Below are 21,064 nucleotides of genomic sequence, written 5' to 3' on the forward strand. Positions count from 1 at the left end.
AGACTAGCTTGGGGAGGTTAAATCAGGTTTTTAAATATGTTGTTTAATTTTTGACCGTTTTAGATCACAGTTCATTACCTCACTTGGCCAAAAATAAAAGCATCATGTTTAACATGTTTTTCTCATCAGTACTTCTCTATATTCCTCAACACATTTACACACAAAATGATACTTAAGTATAGCATAATTTCACTTCAAAAATGATAAAGACTAAATTAGATTACTGTGTCAAGTAACATTATATTTGTTCTCACAATTTGGCTGGCAGACATAGGTTTAAATGGTTACTTGTGTCTTTTGGGTCTAAACTCTTTGCATTGAAATGGAATTGTTCAATTCTGACTCCTCGATAAATTGTGATATATAGGAAATTTACCTGTAAAATCATGTGTAAGTATTTAAAGTATTATTTTGAATATAGAATTCTTCATAGGTGATATAAAATCTTTTTGTATGTATGCTTGCATAGCATCAGTATTGGTTTGTAATGTTTTATCATTACTTACCATGCTTTGTCAAATATATATTACGTGATTTTCATTGAAGACTTGCATACTTTGTCAAAGACTGAAATTTCAATATGAAATATTTTAGGTAGTAGTAAAAATGTGTTATAGTGATTGAGCAAGTGTGGGAAAAATCTAAAGGCTCTTTATGGTCTCTTTCTAAACCCAGTGTATGTGCTTCTTCGCTGTAACTCTTTCATTGATGCTACAGATAGGGCAGTACTGCTGTGCTAGTGAAGGCTACAATAGAGAACATTTTACTTACTACAAACATTGAACAGCAAGACTATTTTACTTTTTTCCTTGTGGGTTTAAAGTCCATGTTTGTTTTCTTTCTGTTTGTTTAGAACTTGCATGACAGTTGAAATGTCCCAACATTTTTAAGATTTCTCTATGACGAAGACTGTAGTATTTGTTGCAATATTAGGAGAAATAACATCTTATATAGTATAAAGCACTTAAAAATTTGCTGTAATGTCATACTAGAAAAGTGGGATATCTTAAATACAAAAGATTCAGGAAAATAATACTTCAGTCTCTAGATTGATTGATGATCAAATAGTCTTTATTGGGTACATATATTCTTTCAGCTTTAGGTTTGAGCACTTGCAGGGTGGTGTGCCATCTATGTGGATTTCTGAAGGGATTGTCTTGATAGAAATAGAGTACTTGGTGACATGTGTTTGCTTCGCACTCTGCTCAACAGTAGGTTGAAGTTCAACCTTAGCCTGAGGGAGGATCTCCTGCTCAGTGTAAACTGCATTAGTAAAGACTCTGCCCCTGTCAGGTGCAAACCATATAAATTACTCTGTCATTTTGCCTAAATTAATAAAGCTGAAAGGGCAATCACATCTAAGTGTTTTTATGGTGTTTAGGTATTCATTGTTTTAAAACAGCAAATGGTTCCTTCAGGCTAATATTATAGGGTTAATGCCTTGTTAGATGCTAAGGACACACTGAAATAGAACAAAATTAGCACTAGTGATCCTTTTATCTTTTCTTTTCCAGCAGCGAGTTTTGACAATAATAGTGTGGCAAGCAGGAAGGCAATTAGGTAAGAATTAACCAGTGAAATATAACAATGAATTCTAGCAAGACAGACCCTGTGAGTTGTTTTCCTTAGAATGTTACCTTTCTCAGTCTAAAAGACAATGAATGTTAGTGAACTAGACTTGTTCTCCTTTAGACTCTGCACTTACATTCAGTTAGCTTCCTATTTATAATTATTTTGTTTGATATGTAAAAAATATTTTTATGATAAATGCCAATAACACAACGTTTTATAGTAATTGCTACTATAATTTCTTCAATAAAATTCAGTGCCTGGCATTTCCTGAGAAAAGATTGTGAATATTGTATAAATGCTCCTTGTTTGTAGGTGATTCACGGCACAGACATAATAAAAATATGAATTTTCTAAATTTGACATGTTTCTATTCCGTAAGATTGTCTTTTTTTTCTAATTTAGTAAATAAAACAAAACTTTGTCGTTACAGAAATCTTTCTTGTCTAGCAAAATACTTATTAAATTGATAATCATTCATGGTTAGATAAATATTTCTTATCTAGCAAAATACTTATTAAATTGATTATCTCAAAATAGAAAAGAATGTTTAGTTGCTTTCAAAACATAAACTCTTGCTTGTGTCTACTTAATTTGTTTTTATTACATATGCACAATTTAACAAAATTACGTGGAAAAATAACACAGCTAACACCTAAGATAAATTTTGTGTTAGTCTGCAACTTTTGTGGCATGTTCTTTGGGAATTTGCATTGTCTGAGCTTGCAGAAGGACTAGGTTGTCATTTATTAATGGAAAATCATAGAGATGGAAGTGACCTTAGAAGTCATTTAGAAAGTCCGAACCCCTTTTAACACAGGAACTCATTCCATGACACCTCTTGAAGATGGCATTCCGTGTCCTTCTTGAACGCTGTCAGTGACAAAGGGCTCACTACCTCACCAAGGCTGCACCCTTCATTCATGGACAGCTTTTCCTTGCATTGAACAAAATCAGTTCCTTGTATCTTTTATCTCCCATTCCCAGTGTAGCCTTATAGAGCTATATAGAAAAAAAATCTATTACATGCACACTTAGGTGTCTTCTCATGTGACAAGGTTTTCAGACCCTTCACTCTCCTGGTTGTCCTCACTTGGATGGTTTTTTCATGTTAATCTTTAAGATACTACATTTGAATGTGTCGCTCCACATGGGGTCCAAATAGAAGACAGTTCTCTTCCTTTAAGCAGAAGCTCTGCTTGTCTTAAAGGGCCTGAGATTATATATTTTTTTAATTACAGGATTCACACTGGCCCCTAGTGAATTTACAGTTTGCAAATTGCCTTTTTGAAGGCTTTATGATCAGATTGCTTGCTCCTCACTGTCTGTGTTTATTCTTTTAGCTTCTTCAGATCTTTTAGTTTGAGGAAGCCTGGCATGTGCAAGTGAAGTTAACATTTTGTTTTAAAGCCTATTGTGTATGTTTTTTAAAAGACCTCTTGAAATCATTTAATGTAACAGAAAAATATTGCACACAAGACACTTGCAAGACAGAGAGCTGGTGTTCCTGTCACTTTCGAATATTTCAAAGACATTCACTGGTCAATAATTTATCTAGATTCATTTTTTTATACTTAGTGTATCTTCCAAGTAATCGCTTCCCCCACTGCAAAGAAACCACTTTCTACGGAGGGAAGAGAGGCAGAATTTCAAATCTCCATACCATCATGGGAAATACGGAGTTACTGAGAATTTCACATATTCTGCTTGAAACCTAGAATATTTAATAGAGACTTAAATGCGGCCAAACTTGGGGAGAGGGAGAGATGAGAAAGAAGTATGGGATAGGCAAGTATTTGTACTAATGACTTGCAGTTAAAGAGTTATGAATTACAAACAACATACATATAACATTTTAGATTGACATGGCTGCCATGGTGTGTTGCTTTATATCCTCAAGACTTTGAGATAGAGGTGGTATAAACATGAGATTCTTGGGGAATCAGTACATAAATAAGTTACTAAGTAATTCATTTTAGAAAGTGCTCAGTTCTTTTTCAATCACCCTGTATGTTAAGTTTATAACATTCAGCAGTTACTCAACTGTCTATTATGTGCCAGGCATAACTCTGCTGATGATTAGGGGCGCATAGTCCTTACGATCATTCAAAGTGATTATTTTTTATCTTCCATACTATCTTCATTCGTAAACAATTAAATAGCTGAATTTATTCTACTGCCGTGAAAATTTGGGACCAAGACAAACAGGTTAAATAAATTCTTGCTTACTGTATTTTCAATATTGATAATGGATTTAAGGGCAATGAAAACACTACAGAAGAAAAATTTATCTGGACTAAATGAGGAGACTTGGATTGGAGGTAGATAACACATTTTAAAGTGCATATTGCACAGGATGGAAAATGAAGCAATTTATGTTTAAATTTGATGGTATCTTTTTAAACAACAAGAATGGAATACTATTCTTTACATTGGACAGGGAATAATGTACTGTTCAGGAAATAATGCACTTATGTGCTTTATAGCACACAAGGGTACATATATTACCTTCCAAGCAGTAATAATTTGATCTCAAACTCTAAGATGGAATCTTAGTTTAAAATAAAATTATATTGTGTTTCCAATTATACTAAAGTATTTTTCCCAGCATAACTTACTATGATAAGGGTATCTGTTGTTTTTAACCCATTTCCCCCCCACATTTATGTCATGCTAAGGCAAGAACATGCCCAATTTATTGGAGAGCAGTTCTTATAATATAGTTCAATGGAGTAATGAAGTAACTTACCTTCAATAACAAAAAATAAAAAATAAAAACAAGTTTCAGAACTCTATATTAAATTTTAATCTAGCATGTATAACAGATATTCTAAATTTCACGAGACATATTCCAAAGTTTTAAAATGTCCTAGTTTAGCATAGTTAAATATAATACAATTTATTTTCTTCTATTATAGAAGTGCTAAGCACTTAATTTGTTTCCTCCCAAAAAGCCCTATAAGTGTACATCTTCTCACTATTTTACAAATAAGGACACAAGTTCAGAGAGGTTAATTAACTTGCTTAATGTTACACATCAAATCACAAGTTGAGCCAAAATTCAAATTTAGGGCCACATGATTTCAAAGCTTGTAATTTCTCCAGTGCCTTTTCATTTTTATGGACTTTTGCTACTTTCATTTCATCTATTAATTATATAATACCTTACTAGGATTAGAAGAAAAGGGAAGTATGGTAGATGGGAAAAGCTTTTTGAATTGGGTGGTGGTATAGGAAGAGGTTAGAAAGCTTTACTTGAATACTGTCAAGTGGTGAAGTTGAAGGAAAATATTGAAGCAATTATCTTTACTTGCTCATATGATATCGGGATTAACTTCATGTCTCTTGATGTTTCCATAGTTGCTTGAAGCATTATTCCACCTTCACTGATTACACACATTTCCCACTCATGGTAATTAGCTACCATAGACAGTGCTGTAGCTGGTGTACTCTTTTTAGCACGTTCCAAGGGTTCTACCCCAGTCAATATGTTTAGTACTTTCCTGTGGACATTATCCTCCCACTACTTAATTGCATGTAAATACTCAATGGGGAAAAAAAAAAACCCTCAAACCTCTATGTATTACTTTTCTATTACTGCCATATCAAATTACTGCAAACGAATGGCCTAAAATGTCACACATTTATTGTCCTACAGTTTTCTTTTTTATGAGGTGGGGATCTCACTGTGTTGTCCAGGCTGGAGTACAGTGGCATGATCGTGGCTCCCTGCAGCCTCGACCACCCGGGCTCAAGCAATCCTCCTGCCTCAGCCTCCTCAGTAACTGGGACTACAGGCACGCACCACCACACCCAGCTTATTATTATTAGTTTTATGTGTAGAAATGAGGTCTCGCTGTGTTATCCAGGCTGGTCTCAAACTCCAGGGCTCAAGCTATCCTCCTGTCTCAGCCTCCCAAACTACTAGGATTACAGGCATGAGCCACCATGCTTGGCATATTGTCTTACAGTTTTTCAGGTCAGAAATTTGGTACTGGTCTCATGGGGCTAAAATCAAAGTGTCAGCAAGGCTGAGGCTCTAGGGGAGAATCTGTTTCCTGCTTATTCCCGTCATTGACAAAATTCCATTCTTTGTGGCTGTAGGACCAAGTTTTCTATCATCTTGTTGGCTGTAAGTTAAAGGACAATTTCAGTTTCTAGAGATTGCTTGCGTTCTGGCCCTATTCCTCTCTCGTTAAGGCCACCAAAGCAGGTTGAATCCTTTTCACGTTGCTTTCCGGCTCACTTTTCTGCCTTCCTCTTCCATTTTTTCAGGACTCATGTAATTAGATTAGGCTACATGGATAAAACAAAACACTCCCCATTTCAAAGTTTGTAACCTTTATCACATTTTCAAAGTCTCCTTTGCCATGTAACAACATATTCACAGATTCCTGGGGTTACGATGTGGACATCTTTAGGAGGTCATTTGTTCTATCTGCAACACTCTAGTTGAACACAATCATGTTAGGCTTACACGTGCATTGTAGAAAGTGTTCCAATTAACTCACATGGTTCTACAAATTTTACATTCCTGTAACTAAACCATATTTATTAATCTCTGGATCAGTAGTTTTGTTCTTGAAAAGTATAATAGTTTAAACATTACATAGGCAGTTATAAGCCCTTGCAACAATGATTTCCTGGAAATCTTATTAAAAAGTGGAATTATCCAGTGACAGAACTATAATCTGGGGTTGTGTTGAAAGTATCATGAAAACAAGTTTCTCCTATTAGAGCTTTTATTGTGCTATACATTTTATAAAATAGGCACAATTGCTTTGATTACATCAATTTTGCAAGCATGTACAATCATGTAAAATACAGATGTGAGTGAAATCGAAGATACTAGTAATTTAAAAACTGTATTTTTTTCTTTTTAAAATGCAGGCTATTTTGAGATGGTTCACATAGCCCAAGTCTCTTATTAAAAGTTAATAAGTAATAGTGCTACCTTTTGAATAAAATCATGAAATTAGTTTTCTTAATAAAATTTGACGCAACAAACAATCATTCAGAATAACTCCGCTGTTATCAGAGCCATTTAAAAAAGGGAAAAGCAAATAAATATTAAAATAAATAACACTAAATAAACGAAAAAAAAAAGTACTAAGTGTGTGCATAATACAAGTTGGTTGAGGTTGATTGCATTTTATTGCATTGAAAAAAATTTCAAAGGACTCTACGTTTCTACCTTCTGAAAACATTTTCAGTTTATTCAAAAGACTGTTCAAAATCAGATTGAACACAAAGGCTACCAGAAAATAATAGTTAGCAACTAGAAGGTCCTTGCATGTCTCTGGAAATTCAAATAATACGGGTTGTTGAGAACCTTAAAAAATCTTCAAAACATAGTACATAATTAGCTAGCAGTGGCATATGATTATGTGGTTGTTGCTAATGCACTTTAGTGTTTGGTTTTTGGCAGGCGAAGGGGGCAAATATTGAAATTTTGAACGTCAATTAACATCTACTGAGTGAAATAGGAACACTTAAATAACAGGTGAGGACTGTTTATGCTACTCAGTCATTGACCATTATATTTTATTCTTCAGCAAGTTATGGCCTCAAAAGTGGCATTTCTAAACTTGGAGGTGCATCCAGGAAAGTTCTGGTCTCAGATCTGGTTACCAAACTTTCTGGATATTGTCTGTTTTCCTATTATGGCAGGTGCAGGGGCTTGATGGTATTTTAATTTATTATTATTACTTTTTTTGTAGAGACAGGATCTTGCTATGTTTCCAAGACTGGTCATGAACTCCTAGCCTCAAGCTACCCCCTGCCACCCCACATGTGTCCCCGAAAGTGCTGGGTTTACAGACATGAGACACCACACTTGGCCTTCTGATGGTATTTTAAATTTAAAAGGTTTAGATTGAAAATATTGTGTTTCAGAGCACTAAAATTTAGAGAACCAAATATTATGAGAATGGTGAATTGGAGTGGCAAGCTCAGTTGAGTGTGTATGGGCAATTGGCTTAATTTGTGCTTATGCGATCCCTCTGTACCTAACTGCACTCCCTTCTTGCTTCCCACATTTAAGTCTCTCTCCACAGCTGTTTCTAAAAATTCTAAGTTAACTTGGCTAATCATTTACAAGTTGCCTTGTAACATGTTTTATTTTCACTTTTTTTTTTCTGGTTTCAAAAATATAGAGCTTTTCACTGATCAATGAGATAAGACCTTGACATCATATAATGCACATAATTATCTCACTCAGGGTTCTTTCAATCCACAAGCTGATAGGAACCTTAGAAATCACTCTTTTGGTCATACCATTTACCGTGAAAGAGAATGTGATATTAAGGCCTGATCACTTTTCCTCCATCTGTGTACATTTGTATTGATTATTTAATCCAGTCTTAATTTATATTTCCTTTTTAAAATACCATTGCTTCAACTGCATTAAAATTAATGTTAAAGATCAGCTTACTACAAAATCTTAACTAGGTTTCTCTTTATTAGATGTGATTATTAGATGTGATTATATCAGAGCTTTTCTCTTGTCTGACAGTGAAACTTGTTCTTAATTAATAGTCTGATCTAGCTTTAGTTTGGGTGGACCTACAAAATATTTGAAATACAATTTTGAAAAGTATATAGATGACACTAGATTGTGAATCATTGTCCGATAGATAACCCCTTAGAATCATCAAATTGAAGTGACTTTCTCATTCATTATGATCACTTTCCTACAGAGGGTGTGTGCATGCAGTCATTTCTGAATGATTCACAGCTAAACAAAGTTCGTGGAATTGGAAACAAAGGTTTGGTTTTAAGTAGACTGGAGACTTGGCTCATTAATATACTTTTCATAGAAATGTTGCTGAAGCATATAGATAGATGCAATTAGAGTGTCTTTTTTCAAATGATATGAGGTACTGTCCCATCATCAAGAGTTTTGACTTTCTTCCATATAATTAAAATTGCAGGTTATTTTTTTGAATAGTGAATATTGTGTGATTGCTGATCCAGCCCTGCAGATAGCCTGATATGGAACAAGTACTCCTTTAAAATAATAGTAAGGAAAGTTGATGTTATTTATTTATTTTTATTTGGTGCTTATATGCTAAATATGAACTGATACTCTTCTGGATTAGAGAAAAAAGTTGGCAATTGTTTTGTTACTGTGGTTTATATGAATTATACAACATGATATTTGTTAGTAAATAATGGCAAACATTTATTATAATTTTATATCATTTAATTATTTGGAAAGTAATTGTTTTTTATTATCATCTCTTAGCAAGCAAGTATCCTGACTGCTCTTTGTTTTCCTATCGTCTAGTGCAGTGCCTGGCACATAGCTGATGCTCAATAAATGTCGATTTTATAAATGAATTTAGAGAATAGTTTTTAGGTCTGTACCTCTGTGCAAATTACTTCACATGAGAGTGTTAAGTTTATTCATCTGATATATGCAGTAATTGAATATAGTCGTTGTCCCTTATGCATGGTTTCTAACTCCTTGGAATGAGTTACCCGTGGTTAACCATGGCATGAAAATAGGTGAGTGCAGTATAAGATATTTTGAGAAAGAGAGAGAGAAAAAGAGCACGTTCACATAACTTTTATTAAAGTATATTGTTATAATTGTTCTATTTATTATTAGTTATTATTGTTGATATCTTACTGTACCTAATTTATAAATCAGGTAGTTACGTATGTATAGGAATAAAATGTAGTGTATATGGGATTTGGTATATCCATAGTTTCAAGCATCCACTGGGGGTCTTGGAATGTATCCACCGAATAATGGGGGCTATTGCGTATCATGGTCTTGTTAGAGAGTAAGTTATGACTGTATTTCCTATGAAAAGAACTAATCAAAAATCCAGATTCTGTTCATTGTTGCTTAGAAATACCATGATGCTGGCACAGACTGAAAGTAATTTTACTAGAAGCAATTTACCAGTGACCAAAATGCTTTAGTGATGGTTCATCAAATTGTAACTGATAAGGAAAATAAGTTTTTTTAATCTGTTCTACGATGGAAACTACTCTCAAAGTTAAGAGTTATTTGACTTATTTTTACATGCCGTTCATCATAATGCAGAAAACTATTTGAGATATTTATATTTTGAAGCTAATATGCTTATACTTAAATGATAATGTGTTTTGTGTGTATAGTTTGATAAAAGAAATCACTGACTCAGAGAAAAAGAAAACCTGACTAGGGTTTAGGAGAAATAAATTAAAAATTAACACTCAAAAAAGTATTTACATTTATGTTCTGAATTTTTTATACTTAAAGGGCTTCAACCTAACCATAAAGGTTTAGCTGATATTAGATTTAAATTAAACGAATTTTCTTTCTATTAAAAATGATTAAATACAATGGCTTTTACACATTGCTTGTTTAGCAATAGACAAAAAATGCATAGCTGTAAATTTGTAAAAGCAATATATTCCAAAGCAAAACAATTGGTAGTTTGTAAGTAAATTTGGATTTTTGTTTGTTCTATGGTCATTAAACATTTATTGTGAATAATTTGCTGGAATGTGCAATTAGTTAAGGAGGGCTAGGCCAGGAAGCCTTGACTTCAAGAGTGTAGGATTTGGCTTTTGTTCAGCAAGCAGTGACTCACTGAATACCTTTGAGCAAGGGAGTGCTTTTCTGAGCTATAAATACAATCACAGTATATGTAAAGACCATTATGTATGTGAAAATTATAATTAAATCCAGGTAAGAGGTAACAGAGACAAGAACTATGGTAGAGGCAGTGAGAGTGGATGGGGGTTGAGGGATAGGAGCATTCTAGAGAGAGATTCAGTCGAACTTAACAGTTGATTGGACATGGGAGATGGGGAAGAAGCAAGGGTCAAAGGTGGTCAAATAATTTTGGTGATAGCAATTGTCTTTTAGAATCCAAATATTTTATCTGTAGCTCTCTTGAATGTATAATATCAGGATACATTGGAGATTCCTGAAATTTCTTCTGACTGACCAACATTTTAGGCATGGTCATTAAGAAATATGTATGTAGTCAAATTCATTACCATTAAGCATATCTTTGACATATGAAAAGATTGGATTTTGAAGATGTAAAAATGATGATCGCTTCAACAAGTAGCTCATGGAGATGGAGTGAGTGAGGGTAGTAGCATTTTCCAACTAGCTAGGGAAACTTTTAACACCTTGACTCCTTGCTACTCTCATCTACATGGTGACTCTTCTCCCCTTGTGTCTGCTTCTCACCTGCACTGAGAGTCAGAAATTATAGTATACTATGCAGCCATCAAAAAGGATGAGTTTGTGTCCTTTGTAGGGACATGGATGCAGCTGGAAACCATCATTCTTAGCAAACTATCACAAGAACAGAAAACCAAACACCGCATGTTCTCACTCATAGGTGGGAACTGAACAATGAGATCACTTGGACTCGGGAAGGGGAACATCACACACAGGGGCCTATCATGGGGGAGGGATTGCATTGGGAGTTATACCTGATGTAAATGACGAGTTGATGGGTGCAGCACAGCAACATGGCACAAGTATACATATGTAACAAACCTGCACGTTATGCACATGTACCCTACAACTTAAAGTATAATAATAATAAATAAATTTAAAAAAAATATATATATATATAGTTTGGAGTGTGAAACACTGCTTTAAAGGACTGCATAAAAGGAAGGAAAGGAATACTTCTCTTTTTTCATTTATCTCACACAGATTAAGATAAGTACTTCATTACTACTTCATAATTCATAGATTGCTTTTGCAAAACACATGTACACACAATCTGAAAATGCTCCAGTTATATTCAATTTAGAATTCCCATTTAAATGACCAGGAGATTTGAATGCTTGATGCCTACTATGTTTTTTTTTTTATCACAATGGTATGTTCTACCCAAGAACACATAGCCTTCTTTTAGCCAGAGAACATGGTGTTTCTAAAAATAAACATCTTACCCTCAAAGAGGCAAATTCCTCAATGATTTATAATTTGGAATAGCTCCTTCCCAAATAATCAGTCTACCTTCCAGAAAAACATTATACATTTTGTAAGTAAATTTTAATGTTTTAGGTAATGATGTATAGTCATGACACATAAATACTTTGCCCAGATGAATCCTTCTTTAGAGTTACTGCACCATGGATAAACACTTACGGTAGTTTTGGTAGAGCAATTTTTGTTATTCACATTAGCAGAGTTGTCTGTGACTAGATCCTGAAATTGCTCTGTGATATGGACTGGAGTATTATAGTGATCTTAATCAAAATAGCTTTCTAGGAGTGTAGTAAAATGGTGGATTCTAAAACATTTTAGGATAAAAACCAGGAACCAGTTCTAGAGTTAAAGACCACATATGTACTCTTAGAGTATGATAACTAAATATGTAGATAGGTGAGGGGGCTGTAAGTAACAGTAAAGACTTTTTGCATCTCCTAACAACCTGAGAGCTTATGGCCAGCAATGGATATGTTTATTTATGGGAAGCATAGTGCAAAAGGGGTAAGTTGAAGTCTTGTAACAAAATTTTGTGGGAAAAAACCCTTAATGATGAGGCAGATATGCAGAAAAGGGACAATAACTTTAATGTCGAAAAATGATACTTAAATTAGAGTCTTTGCTTCCCTTGAGCCCCATATCTGTGATGCACTTGAAAGAACTATCCTAAGAGTGATTCCCAGACTCATTAGGTTGAGAGCCTGTCTTCTTTTTTTGTATTATTCTCCCCTGTCTTAAAAATACTGGCTGTCATATTGAAAACGTATGATTGATTTGATACTGATTTTTTCCTACATTCATTGAAATAATTAGAGATGACTCCAGGCCATTAAAAAAGTCAAGACTGAGATTTGGTAAATTTATTATGGGCTTTAAATACATAGAATCATTGGGACTCTTAGGGCTGCCAGCTGTATTTCTTATAACATGGAATGCAACGGTTATTACTTTGTGAGTCTTACTCTTAGTTTTTTTCATGTTTCCCTTTAAAAGATAAATAAACATTCTCTTAAGACCTGGTCATGAATTATTGACTTTGTGAAGTTGAATAGAACTGGGAAATTCAGAAAAGGATAGGATTTTCACCACCTTTTAGCAGTTGATTAATGAGTCTCCTGTTCCCAAATAGATTTGTCTCAGTTATTTTTAATTGGTTTTGCGTTTGTAGAATCTGCTTTAATAATAAACGCTAAAATTGGGTAACTCAGATGTTTGAATATTTAATAAAAATCTTAGGGAGGTGAAACACAATTCTTTCTTAACATGCTTTTTGATTTTAATGCACCTTAGCAAAATAGTCAAATTTTAAAGTTGATGAGCTACAGATAACGGGAGTAAAATGACACCTTGGTTAACAAATCCTCTGGAAGCAAAGCTCCTAGAAAATTGGCCTGGGCACTGAAGGGATTGGAATACCCATTCCAGTTTCTTCATTTTTGGATTAAAGAAAGAGAAGGCAAGCTCACTGCTGCAGATATAGAGACTTCTCAAAGGGCAGTGCTAGCTGTAGGGCGAAGCGTCCTTCCAGAGGGCCTATGCTTCACCAGAGGATTGTAACTATTTCCTCTGTACACTGGGAAGGGGACTCTTGACAGTGATGGGAGCACATGCTGTTTCTCCCATCCCACTTCTACATATTGCCATCTCCCTACCACCATTACTACATGCGCATTCCTTCACCTATGTGGTTTTATACAAGCAAGGAAGATTTGAATTCACTTGTTTGTATAGAAGGTATGGAATCAACATTTAGAAATTCATTCTTCTAATTATTTTTAAATTACTTCATTAGAAATAAAATAATTATCTCATTCAGAAAATATAATGGATTCTTACATACCCTATCTACCTACCATTCATCCATCCATGTATCCATTTATCCATCCATCCATCCATCCATTCATCCATCCATCCATCCATCTACCTACCAATCTACCCATCTACTTATCTTGCTTTCACACAAATATAAGAAATGTGGAGAATGAGAACTAATATATAAACTAAGCTTTCTAAATAGAAAACATTTTTGGTCAAGATGAATTAGGCATGATGCAGTTTAACTGGTACGTAAATTTTAAAAGACAAAGGGATACTAGAATCTTGAAATATGGTAAGTAGAGGGAGCAAATATTACTTTTGAAGTTCTTTAAGGACAAGATTGAGATATTCAGTGGAAATGCCTTTTGATTTGGGTAATTAACTTTTATCCTGTTACAGTTATCTAATGGAGTATCATTTGTCTAGCCCAATTCCCTTATCTACGTCATAGTGTTATATCTGTTATTGTGATGGTTGGCATTAGAGTTCAGAATCTGTTGTTTTAAATGTTGATATCAGCGTGTGAAATTCTCCCCAAATTTCATCTGAGTTATTTTCTAGGATTTACTACCTCCCTACCCCATATGTGTTGGGACAATAGCATGAAAGATTTTTAGTGTTGGTATTGTTTTTATGGAAATAGAATGGTAAAAGTAAGTGATCTTCAGATTGAATTAATTAAACCAGAAAATTACTTGCCTATAACAGAATGTATCTCTCTGATATCCTCCTTGTGCTTATAAATTAAGCATTGAAATGCTAAGTGACTTATCGCCTCTACTGTCTGCTATTTTTAATTTTTTAGGCTTGGTATAAATGGGAACAATGTGGGCTCTCGATTCAGATGTGGGTTCAAATCATAGTTACCAGACTCATGGTGAGGCCTTAAACTCTCCAAGCTTCAGTTCCCTGTCTTTAAATGAGATTATTACAAGGATTAAGTAGGATACTAGAATGTGCCTGGTACAGTGCTTAGTACACAGCAGGTGCTGGGTAAACGATCTTATTCCTATGTTAAAAACAGACATAAGCTATTTATTAATATGATTCTATTTTAAATGTGACAGACATGCGTATAAGAAGCCTGTGCAATAGCTTCTTATAGCCCGTGTAATAGCTTCTTATAGCCTTGGAAAGATAGCAGCTATTTTATAAAATCTCATCTGTAACTAAAGAGTTCCATTAGTGAAATGATTTCAAGTAGATGATAATATATTTATGTCATTAAAAAAACTACAAATAACTAACAAAAGCTTTATCTTTCTTGATTCCTTTCAGGCAAACACCTCATTAAGAAGATATATTCTTTAAACAACAATTAATTTATGCCTTATTAATAGATATTACTTTCAAGCTCACTCTTGTTGGTATTTGAAAAAGAAAAAAGTGAAGTTGCTATGATATTTATAATTTCTTTGTGTAATGATACTGTAAATGACATTTTACTTGGGGGACAAATCTTTCAATATTTGAAATTTTAAGTTTTTATTTTTTTCAACAAAAATGCCAGGCTTAGTTTATATACATTAGTTTACTTCATGAGTTGGAAATTTTGTTCCCGATTTTTTTCAAAACATGTTCCTTTTCTTCGTAATGAAAGTTGAGTATGTGTACACTCAAACTTGTGTGATATCATTCGGCTTTTGTTTGGGAAATGTGGAGAAAGAGAGGAGTAGAAAAGCTATTAATATCTTTAAAATTCAATGCAGTATGAATACTTTGACTCTATCTTGAAAAGCCAATGGGAAATGGCTTCTACCATCTTAAGTTTTTAATTTATTTCTCAAGGGTGGAAGGAAATACCTTGACAGATTTAGCCCTGAAATTCAAATGAGTATGAGAACAGTTGGTGAAATTTCTTCTCCACCTGCCATGCAACTTTATCACAAGAAATGTTTCATTTAGCAAATGCTGCTGCTAGCAGACACTTCTGTGTTTCAGAGCAGAAAAGCAAATGGATGGAAAGTACTTTGAAGAAAACCGTTTTCTTGATTTTCTTTTTAAATTGTGAATGTGAGCAATATGTATTTTATTTTCCTGGGGATTGGGTAGTGGATAGTCAGTGCCTTGATTAACCAACCTGTTTTGTTGTATTGTTAAACCATTCATAGCTTTCTTGTTTTTGTTTTCATTTTGTTTTGTTATTGTTATTGTTCCTGTGTACCAACCCACTGACACTAACTTTAGTTAAGGTAATATTATTAATCTGGGAACTTCAAATATCTATGTTATACTTTTGACACTAATGCAAGAGAATTTTTTTTTAGGCGGAGTTTCACTCTGTCACCCAGGCTGGAGTGCAGTGGCGCCGTCTCGGCTCACTGCACCTTCCCCTGCCCAGGTTCAAGCAATTCCCCTGTCTCAGCCTCCTGAGTAGCTAGGATTACAGGCGCCTGCCACCGTGCACGGCTAATTTTTGTGTTTTTAGTGGAGACGGGGTTTTACCATATTGTCTGGGCTGGTCTCGAACTCCTGACCTCAGGTGATCTGTCCGCCTTGGCCTCCCAAAGTGCTGGGATTACCGGCGTGAGCCACCATGCCCGGCCTGGGACTTTCATTCTTTTGTTGCAGTGAAATTGAGTTTTTAGAATATATTGTTAGATTTAACCTTTTTGGTAATGGAATGATGGCAAGTGAAGCACTATGAAACAAATGAGGGAACTAAATAGAAAAGTGTTGTTCATATACTTTTACCTTTCTAGCTTTTCTCTAATTCTTCTTTTTTTCCCCTCAGAAATTACAAATAGTACAGGAAAGTGTAGAGGACAATCTTTTATTCATAGCAGTATCAAGATGTGGCTTTTTATTTGATGTGAGCTAGACATTAATGTACCAATGCATGAGTTGGCACACATAACCTCTCTACCAAGAAAAATTAAGTGTTTTTATTGTGTTTTCATGATAATAATTTCAAGAAGCACTAAAATGTTCCCTTTTCCTTGACAATGAAATTTGACCACACCTGGGTTTCTGTATAACATGAACTGCTATTTGCAATGGTAGAAACCAAGAAATTGAGGTACATATTTTATAATTTATCAAGATGATATCTTATTTTTTAAACACAATGGTACTGGTTTCAGTGGATTATCATGGGATTTATTTAGGTATGGAGATTGAGGAGCATTGGAAGATTATTTGTAGATTTTGAGCCAAATGATGCAATTAAGAGGTGCTTTCTCCTTCCCCATGTAGCATTCCAACAAACATGTTTACTATAATGAATTATAAGAGTACATGGTTTTCTATAGAACTTCTTCCAAATTAAACCTCTACAGAGGGATTCATTGAAGAAAACACATTTAAATCAGATCAGCAGAACACTCTTGATGTGGCCTACCTACCAGGACATAGATACCAGGACACAATTCTTCATTGTCATGTTGCTTGCTATTAAAAAAACCACATTTGTCCATTTAGTGAGTTTTAAATTTCCTTTGAAAAAATCCATTTGGATGAACAATTCTATGCAGACAGTAGTAGGAGTTTATTACATGTTTGCACTAGCAATTTTGAGAGTATATCTTGTACTCTGATAATTTTGCAGGTTTAAAGATAGAATCTTTGTGTTAATTTGCATATTCTGGAATACTGATGAGGTTGAACATTTTTCTATCTGCTAACCATTTGTACCTTGATCTTTGTGAATTGTGTGCTCATATCACTTACATGTTTCCCTTCGGGTAATTTTAAATATGTGGACATTTCGAGGCAAGATTACAATGTTGGCAGCCCTTTGTTAACATATGACAATGGCTGAGACTTTTTTTCCCTTTGTCTTTAAATGCAGTGCAGAGAAATGCCACAGTCTGTGTATGTTTGGTTTGACCACGTTTACAAGGCTTTCAGTAAAATGATCAGACAGTGCCTCCATCTCTAAGCTAATACTCATCAAAAAAGTAGTTGTTTTCTTTGAGCAAGCACGGTTGAGCGATTCTTTGTGAAAGATTGCTCTTGAGGTTTATGGTTGGCCATTGTTTCAAGAATAAGATGTGTGCCGTGGTGATGGGGTAGGCCGGGGGTGGCATGCAAGCAATATACAGACTATAATATTGTAGGGAAAAGAGAGATTTAATGTTGAGAAACAAAATTGGTTAATATAGTCTCTCCCATGAATAATTTTATAGGGTTGGTGAAATGGGACTATTTAGACAGAATTTGCCAGATTCTAACTTAACATGTAAAAGTGGATCCAAATAACAACTGTTTTATGCAGATTTAGGAAATTATTATTCTTACATGGGCTTATGTAAAACAAAAGCTTTGCTGCATAATTTTCTTATAAACTTCAAAGCCATTATCTACTTCTTTATTCTTAGACTTGAATTTTCAAACTGATAGGCCTGTGGAGAGCAGAGGTACTCTGTTAGGTAGCCTTGGAAGAATTAGTGGTAATTAATAATCCTGCTGTGTTTCATATTGCTAGCATTACCTCATGGATTCAACCCTATGATGGGGAAATTATTTAAGTCATGAAATTGCTTGAGAAAGTAAATTCCTATATATTAGGATTTCTCACCTTTGGCACTTGACTTTTTTGCCTGAGAACAGCTTTGACCTAGAGAACTGTCCTGTGTTTTGTAAGATGTTTAGCAGCATCCCCAGTTGTGACAGTGAAAAATGTCTGTAGACATTACGAATCATGGGGGTGGGAGGAGGGGCAAAATGCCTTCTGCTCCCCCTGCCCACATTGGGAATGACTTGCATGTAATTGTATTTAACCATATGAGTTGAAAAAACATCAGATTAAAAACTGTTATTTTTTTTCTTGGCATTACTCAGATAATCATTCCTTTAAGTATAGATTGATATAATTGTGGCTTGAGGTTTGCAGAGAAGTGTTACCTCTTTGCAATGTTGAAGAGCAGTGTGCTTCACTTTCAATCAATAAACTTAATAAAGGGGAGATAGATGGGAATATTGAATCTGCTAAGAAGGTTAACATGGCATGTACTGTTACCAATGCAGAAATTAGTAGGGAGTGTTTTGAATGTTAAAAAGTCAGAAGATACTGATAAAACATCATGAAAAAGATAATTTTAGTCCAGGTTTCTTCAGCTTTTGAAGTAATTAATTAAAAAGGCAAGTATATTATATTGGCAAGAAAGGGCTGCATTTTCACTTTTTGCTTTCTGTTTTTAAGAGCAAGAGACAAATGACAAAGTAAACAAGTTGTTATCTGTAGTTTACTCAAAAAAGCAATTTCCAGCATATGTCATTTGGCAATGTGAATTCAGCTTTACTCCTATCTCTTTTACATCTGTGGTTTTGTAAGAATTGATGGTTTTATAAAATTGATGGTCATTTAAGCACTGCATAATAAAGAAATGTCTTTGGAATGATCTACAGAAAGAAGATTCTGTATTCATTCAGAGGACATATATTAAGTCTCTCATGCCAGGCTCTGTGCAGGGAATACAGAAACTAATAAAACAGTCTGCTTGAATATCCTATTAATATAATCTGGATGAATAGACATTTTCTGGTTAGGGATACCAGTCACCATCAATCAATTTCTGACTTTTCCGATTGATTCTGTAATTTTAAATGCCTGTCCACAAAAGTTGTTTAAAAGTGTGTGTGTGTGTGTGTGTGCTATATATCATAAATATAACTTAATTCTCTTTAAAGCTATTTCTGATGCTCTGGTGGAAGGCTATATCCATTTTCTTTTATGCTTTTTAAAATCTTACTTAAATTCTCTTCTTTATTAAATATCTATCAGAATTGAATTAAACATGGTTATGTATTATTAATTCATTTTTGGTTATACTATGGCTCTAATATCATTAAGAAGAATTGATGTCACCCTTAAAGCCAGAATTTTTGCTAATTATTGCAAGACTTAAAACCACTTGGTTGTTGTCATAATTCAAAAAGTAGAATCTTTAGTATAGTCTTTTTCTTGTTAAAACTGATCAACTTGGGGTTATAGGTATCATAGGAAAAAAAGGTGAAACCTTTCTGATATTGGATAGCTCAATTAGACAGTTAGAAAAGCAAATAATCCAAAATTGAGGAAATTATAGAAAAGATGAAGCGTTCCAGCGCTTGAAAATCTGCTCTCCTTTTTTCCTAATGTCTACTTTAGCAGTCTTTTTAGCAGTCTATATTATGAATGCAGAACCAAATTCATGAGCCATGGGCTCCCCACTCTTAGGCAGGTGATCCAGAGACTGTTTTAGCAATGTATACCTATGGAGAAACACAAGATCTCTTCTACGAAATGATGAAAGGTTGTTAATAATGGCCCATTTTTAGTATAACCTAACTGAGATTTTTAAACTGCCAAATGTATTGTCATATTCTTTTTGCAACTAAGTGACCTATTGACTAAGTTTCTCCCCCCTCTTACTTATGCCCCTTGAAAATATTATTACTGCAATATATGCAAATACAGAATTGTCTGTATTTATATTTTTAGTATTCATTTCTTTGAAAAGGTGGAAATGTGACTAGATTGTAGCTATTTAACAATCCCGGCCGGGCGCGGTGGCTCAAGTCTGTAATCCCAGCACTTTGGGAGGCCGAGACGGGTGGATCACGAGGTCAGGAGATCGAGACCATCCTGGCGAACACGGTGAAACCCCGTCTCTACTAAAAAATACAAAAAACTAGCCGGGCGAGGTGGCGGGCGCCTGTAGTCCCAGCTACTTGGGAGGCTGAGGCAGGAGAATGGCATAAACCCGGGAGGCGGAGCTTGCAGTGAGCTGAGATCCGGCCACTGCACTCCAGCCTGGGCGACAGAGTGAGACTCCGTCTCAAAACAAAACAAAACAAAAACAAAAACAAAACAAAAGAAAACAAAAAATCCCAAACTGGTAAGTGAGAGATACTGTTAGAAAAAGAAATTATTTCATGTGAAAAATTTTGTTCAGTTGAGGTTGACTGGAACTATTACTAATAACAGAAGAGAAAGTAATGCATTAATATATCACAACTAATCTTTTACTTTTATTAATGGGGTTTGGAGTGGGAATCAGACTAGACCTAGATTCAAACCATGGGCCAACCACTTTAATAACATTTTGACCCCAGGTAAGTGGTTTCTGACCCTTCTTTAGACTGTGTATAAAATTATTGGCAAGTACCTGCTATATAATGACTATTCAACAAATGGTAGCTATTATTTTTATCTTTTCAAAATTAGGTGTTCCAAATTAATTTTAACTATGTGCAACACAATTTGATGGCATTGCTATCTAAATAGTAAAATATCAACAGTAATTACTGTGGCCTCTAAAAACTCTGTGACTATAATTTTGAACCACCTTTTAAGTTGATTTCTCAGTTATCATCTGTATTTTCTGTACTTGGAAAGCATTTTACAAATATACATTTCTTCTAAGATAAAGAGTGATACAAGCATATAATATAGTGAAACAATATTCACCATATTGCATGGTCATATGATTGCAATAGTGATTGATTTTTTTTCTAAATGATCTCATTGTAAATTTTACAAGTTTTAATTTCCCCTTCTTTCTTATGTAAAAAAACTTTCAGATCTCTTGCGGAAGAGGAAGACCAACACATGAAATTGTCCCTTGGAGGCAGTGAAATGGGCCTCTCATCCCATTTGCAGTCTTCCAAGGCAGGACCTACACGCATCTTTACCAGCAATACCCACAGTTCTGTGGTGTTACAGGTAATTTAAGCTGTCTCTTTGGTAGTATTTACATAGCTTTAAAAAACCCACCATGGATTTTGTGGTGCAGG

General features: G+C 34.5%; 1 protein-coding gene across 11 annotated transcripts in view; it reads left to right on the forward strand.

The window, feature by feature from the left end:
* Window positions 1-21,064, forward strand: part of LOC105468375 (kelch like family member 13) — a 209,602-nt gene that overhangs the window by 142,067 nt on the left and 46,471 nt on the right. For all 11 annotated transcript variants that reach the window (XM_011718489.3, XM_011718487.2, XM_011718488.2 and 8 more), the window contains one exon: window positions 20,852-20,993. In XM_011718489.3, coding sequence (XP_011716791.1) covers window positions 20,880-20,993 — 114 coding nt within the window. In that variant the 5' untranslated portion in view covers window positions 20,852-20,879. The remainder of the gene's footprint in view (window positions 1-20,851; window positions 20,994-21,064) is intronic.

Source organism: Macaca nemestrina, chromosome X, assembly GCF_043159975.1.
Source record: "Macaca nemestrina isolate mMacNem1 chromosome X, mMacNem.hap1, whole genome shotgun sequence".
Classification (NCBI taxonomy): Eukaryota; Metazoa; Chordata; class Mammalia; order Primates; family Cercopithecidae; genus Macaca; species Macaca nemestrina.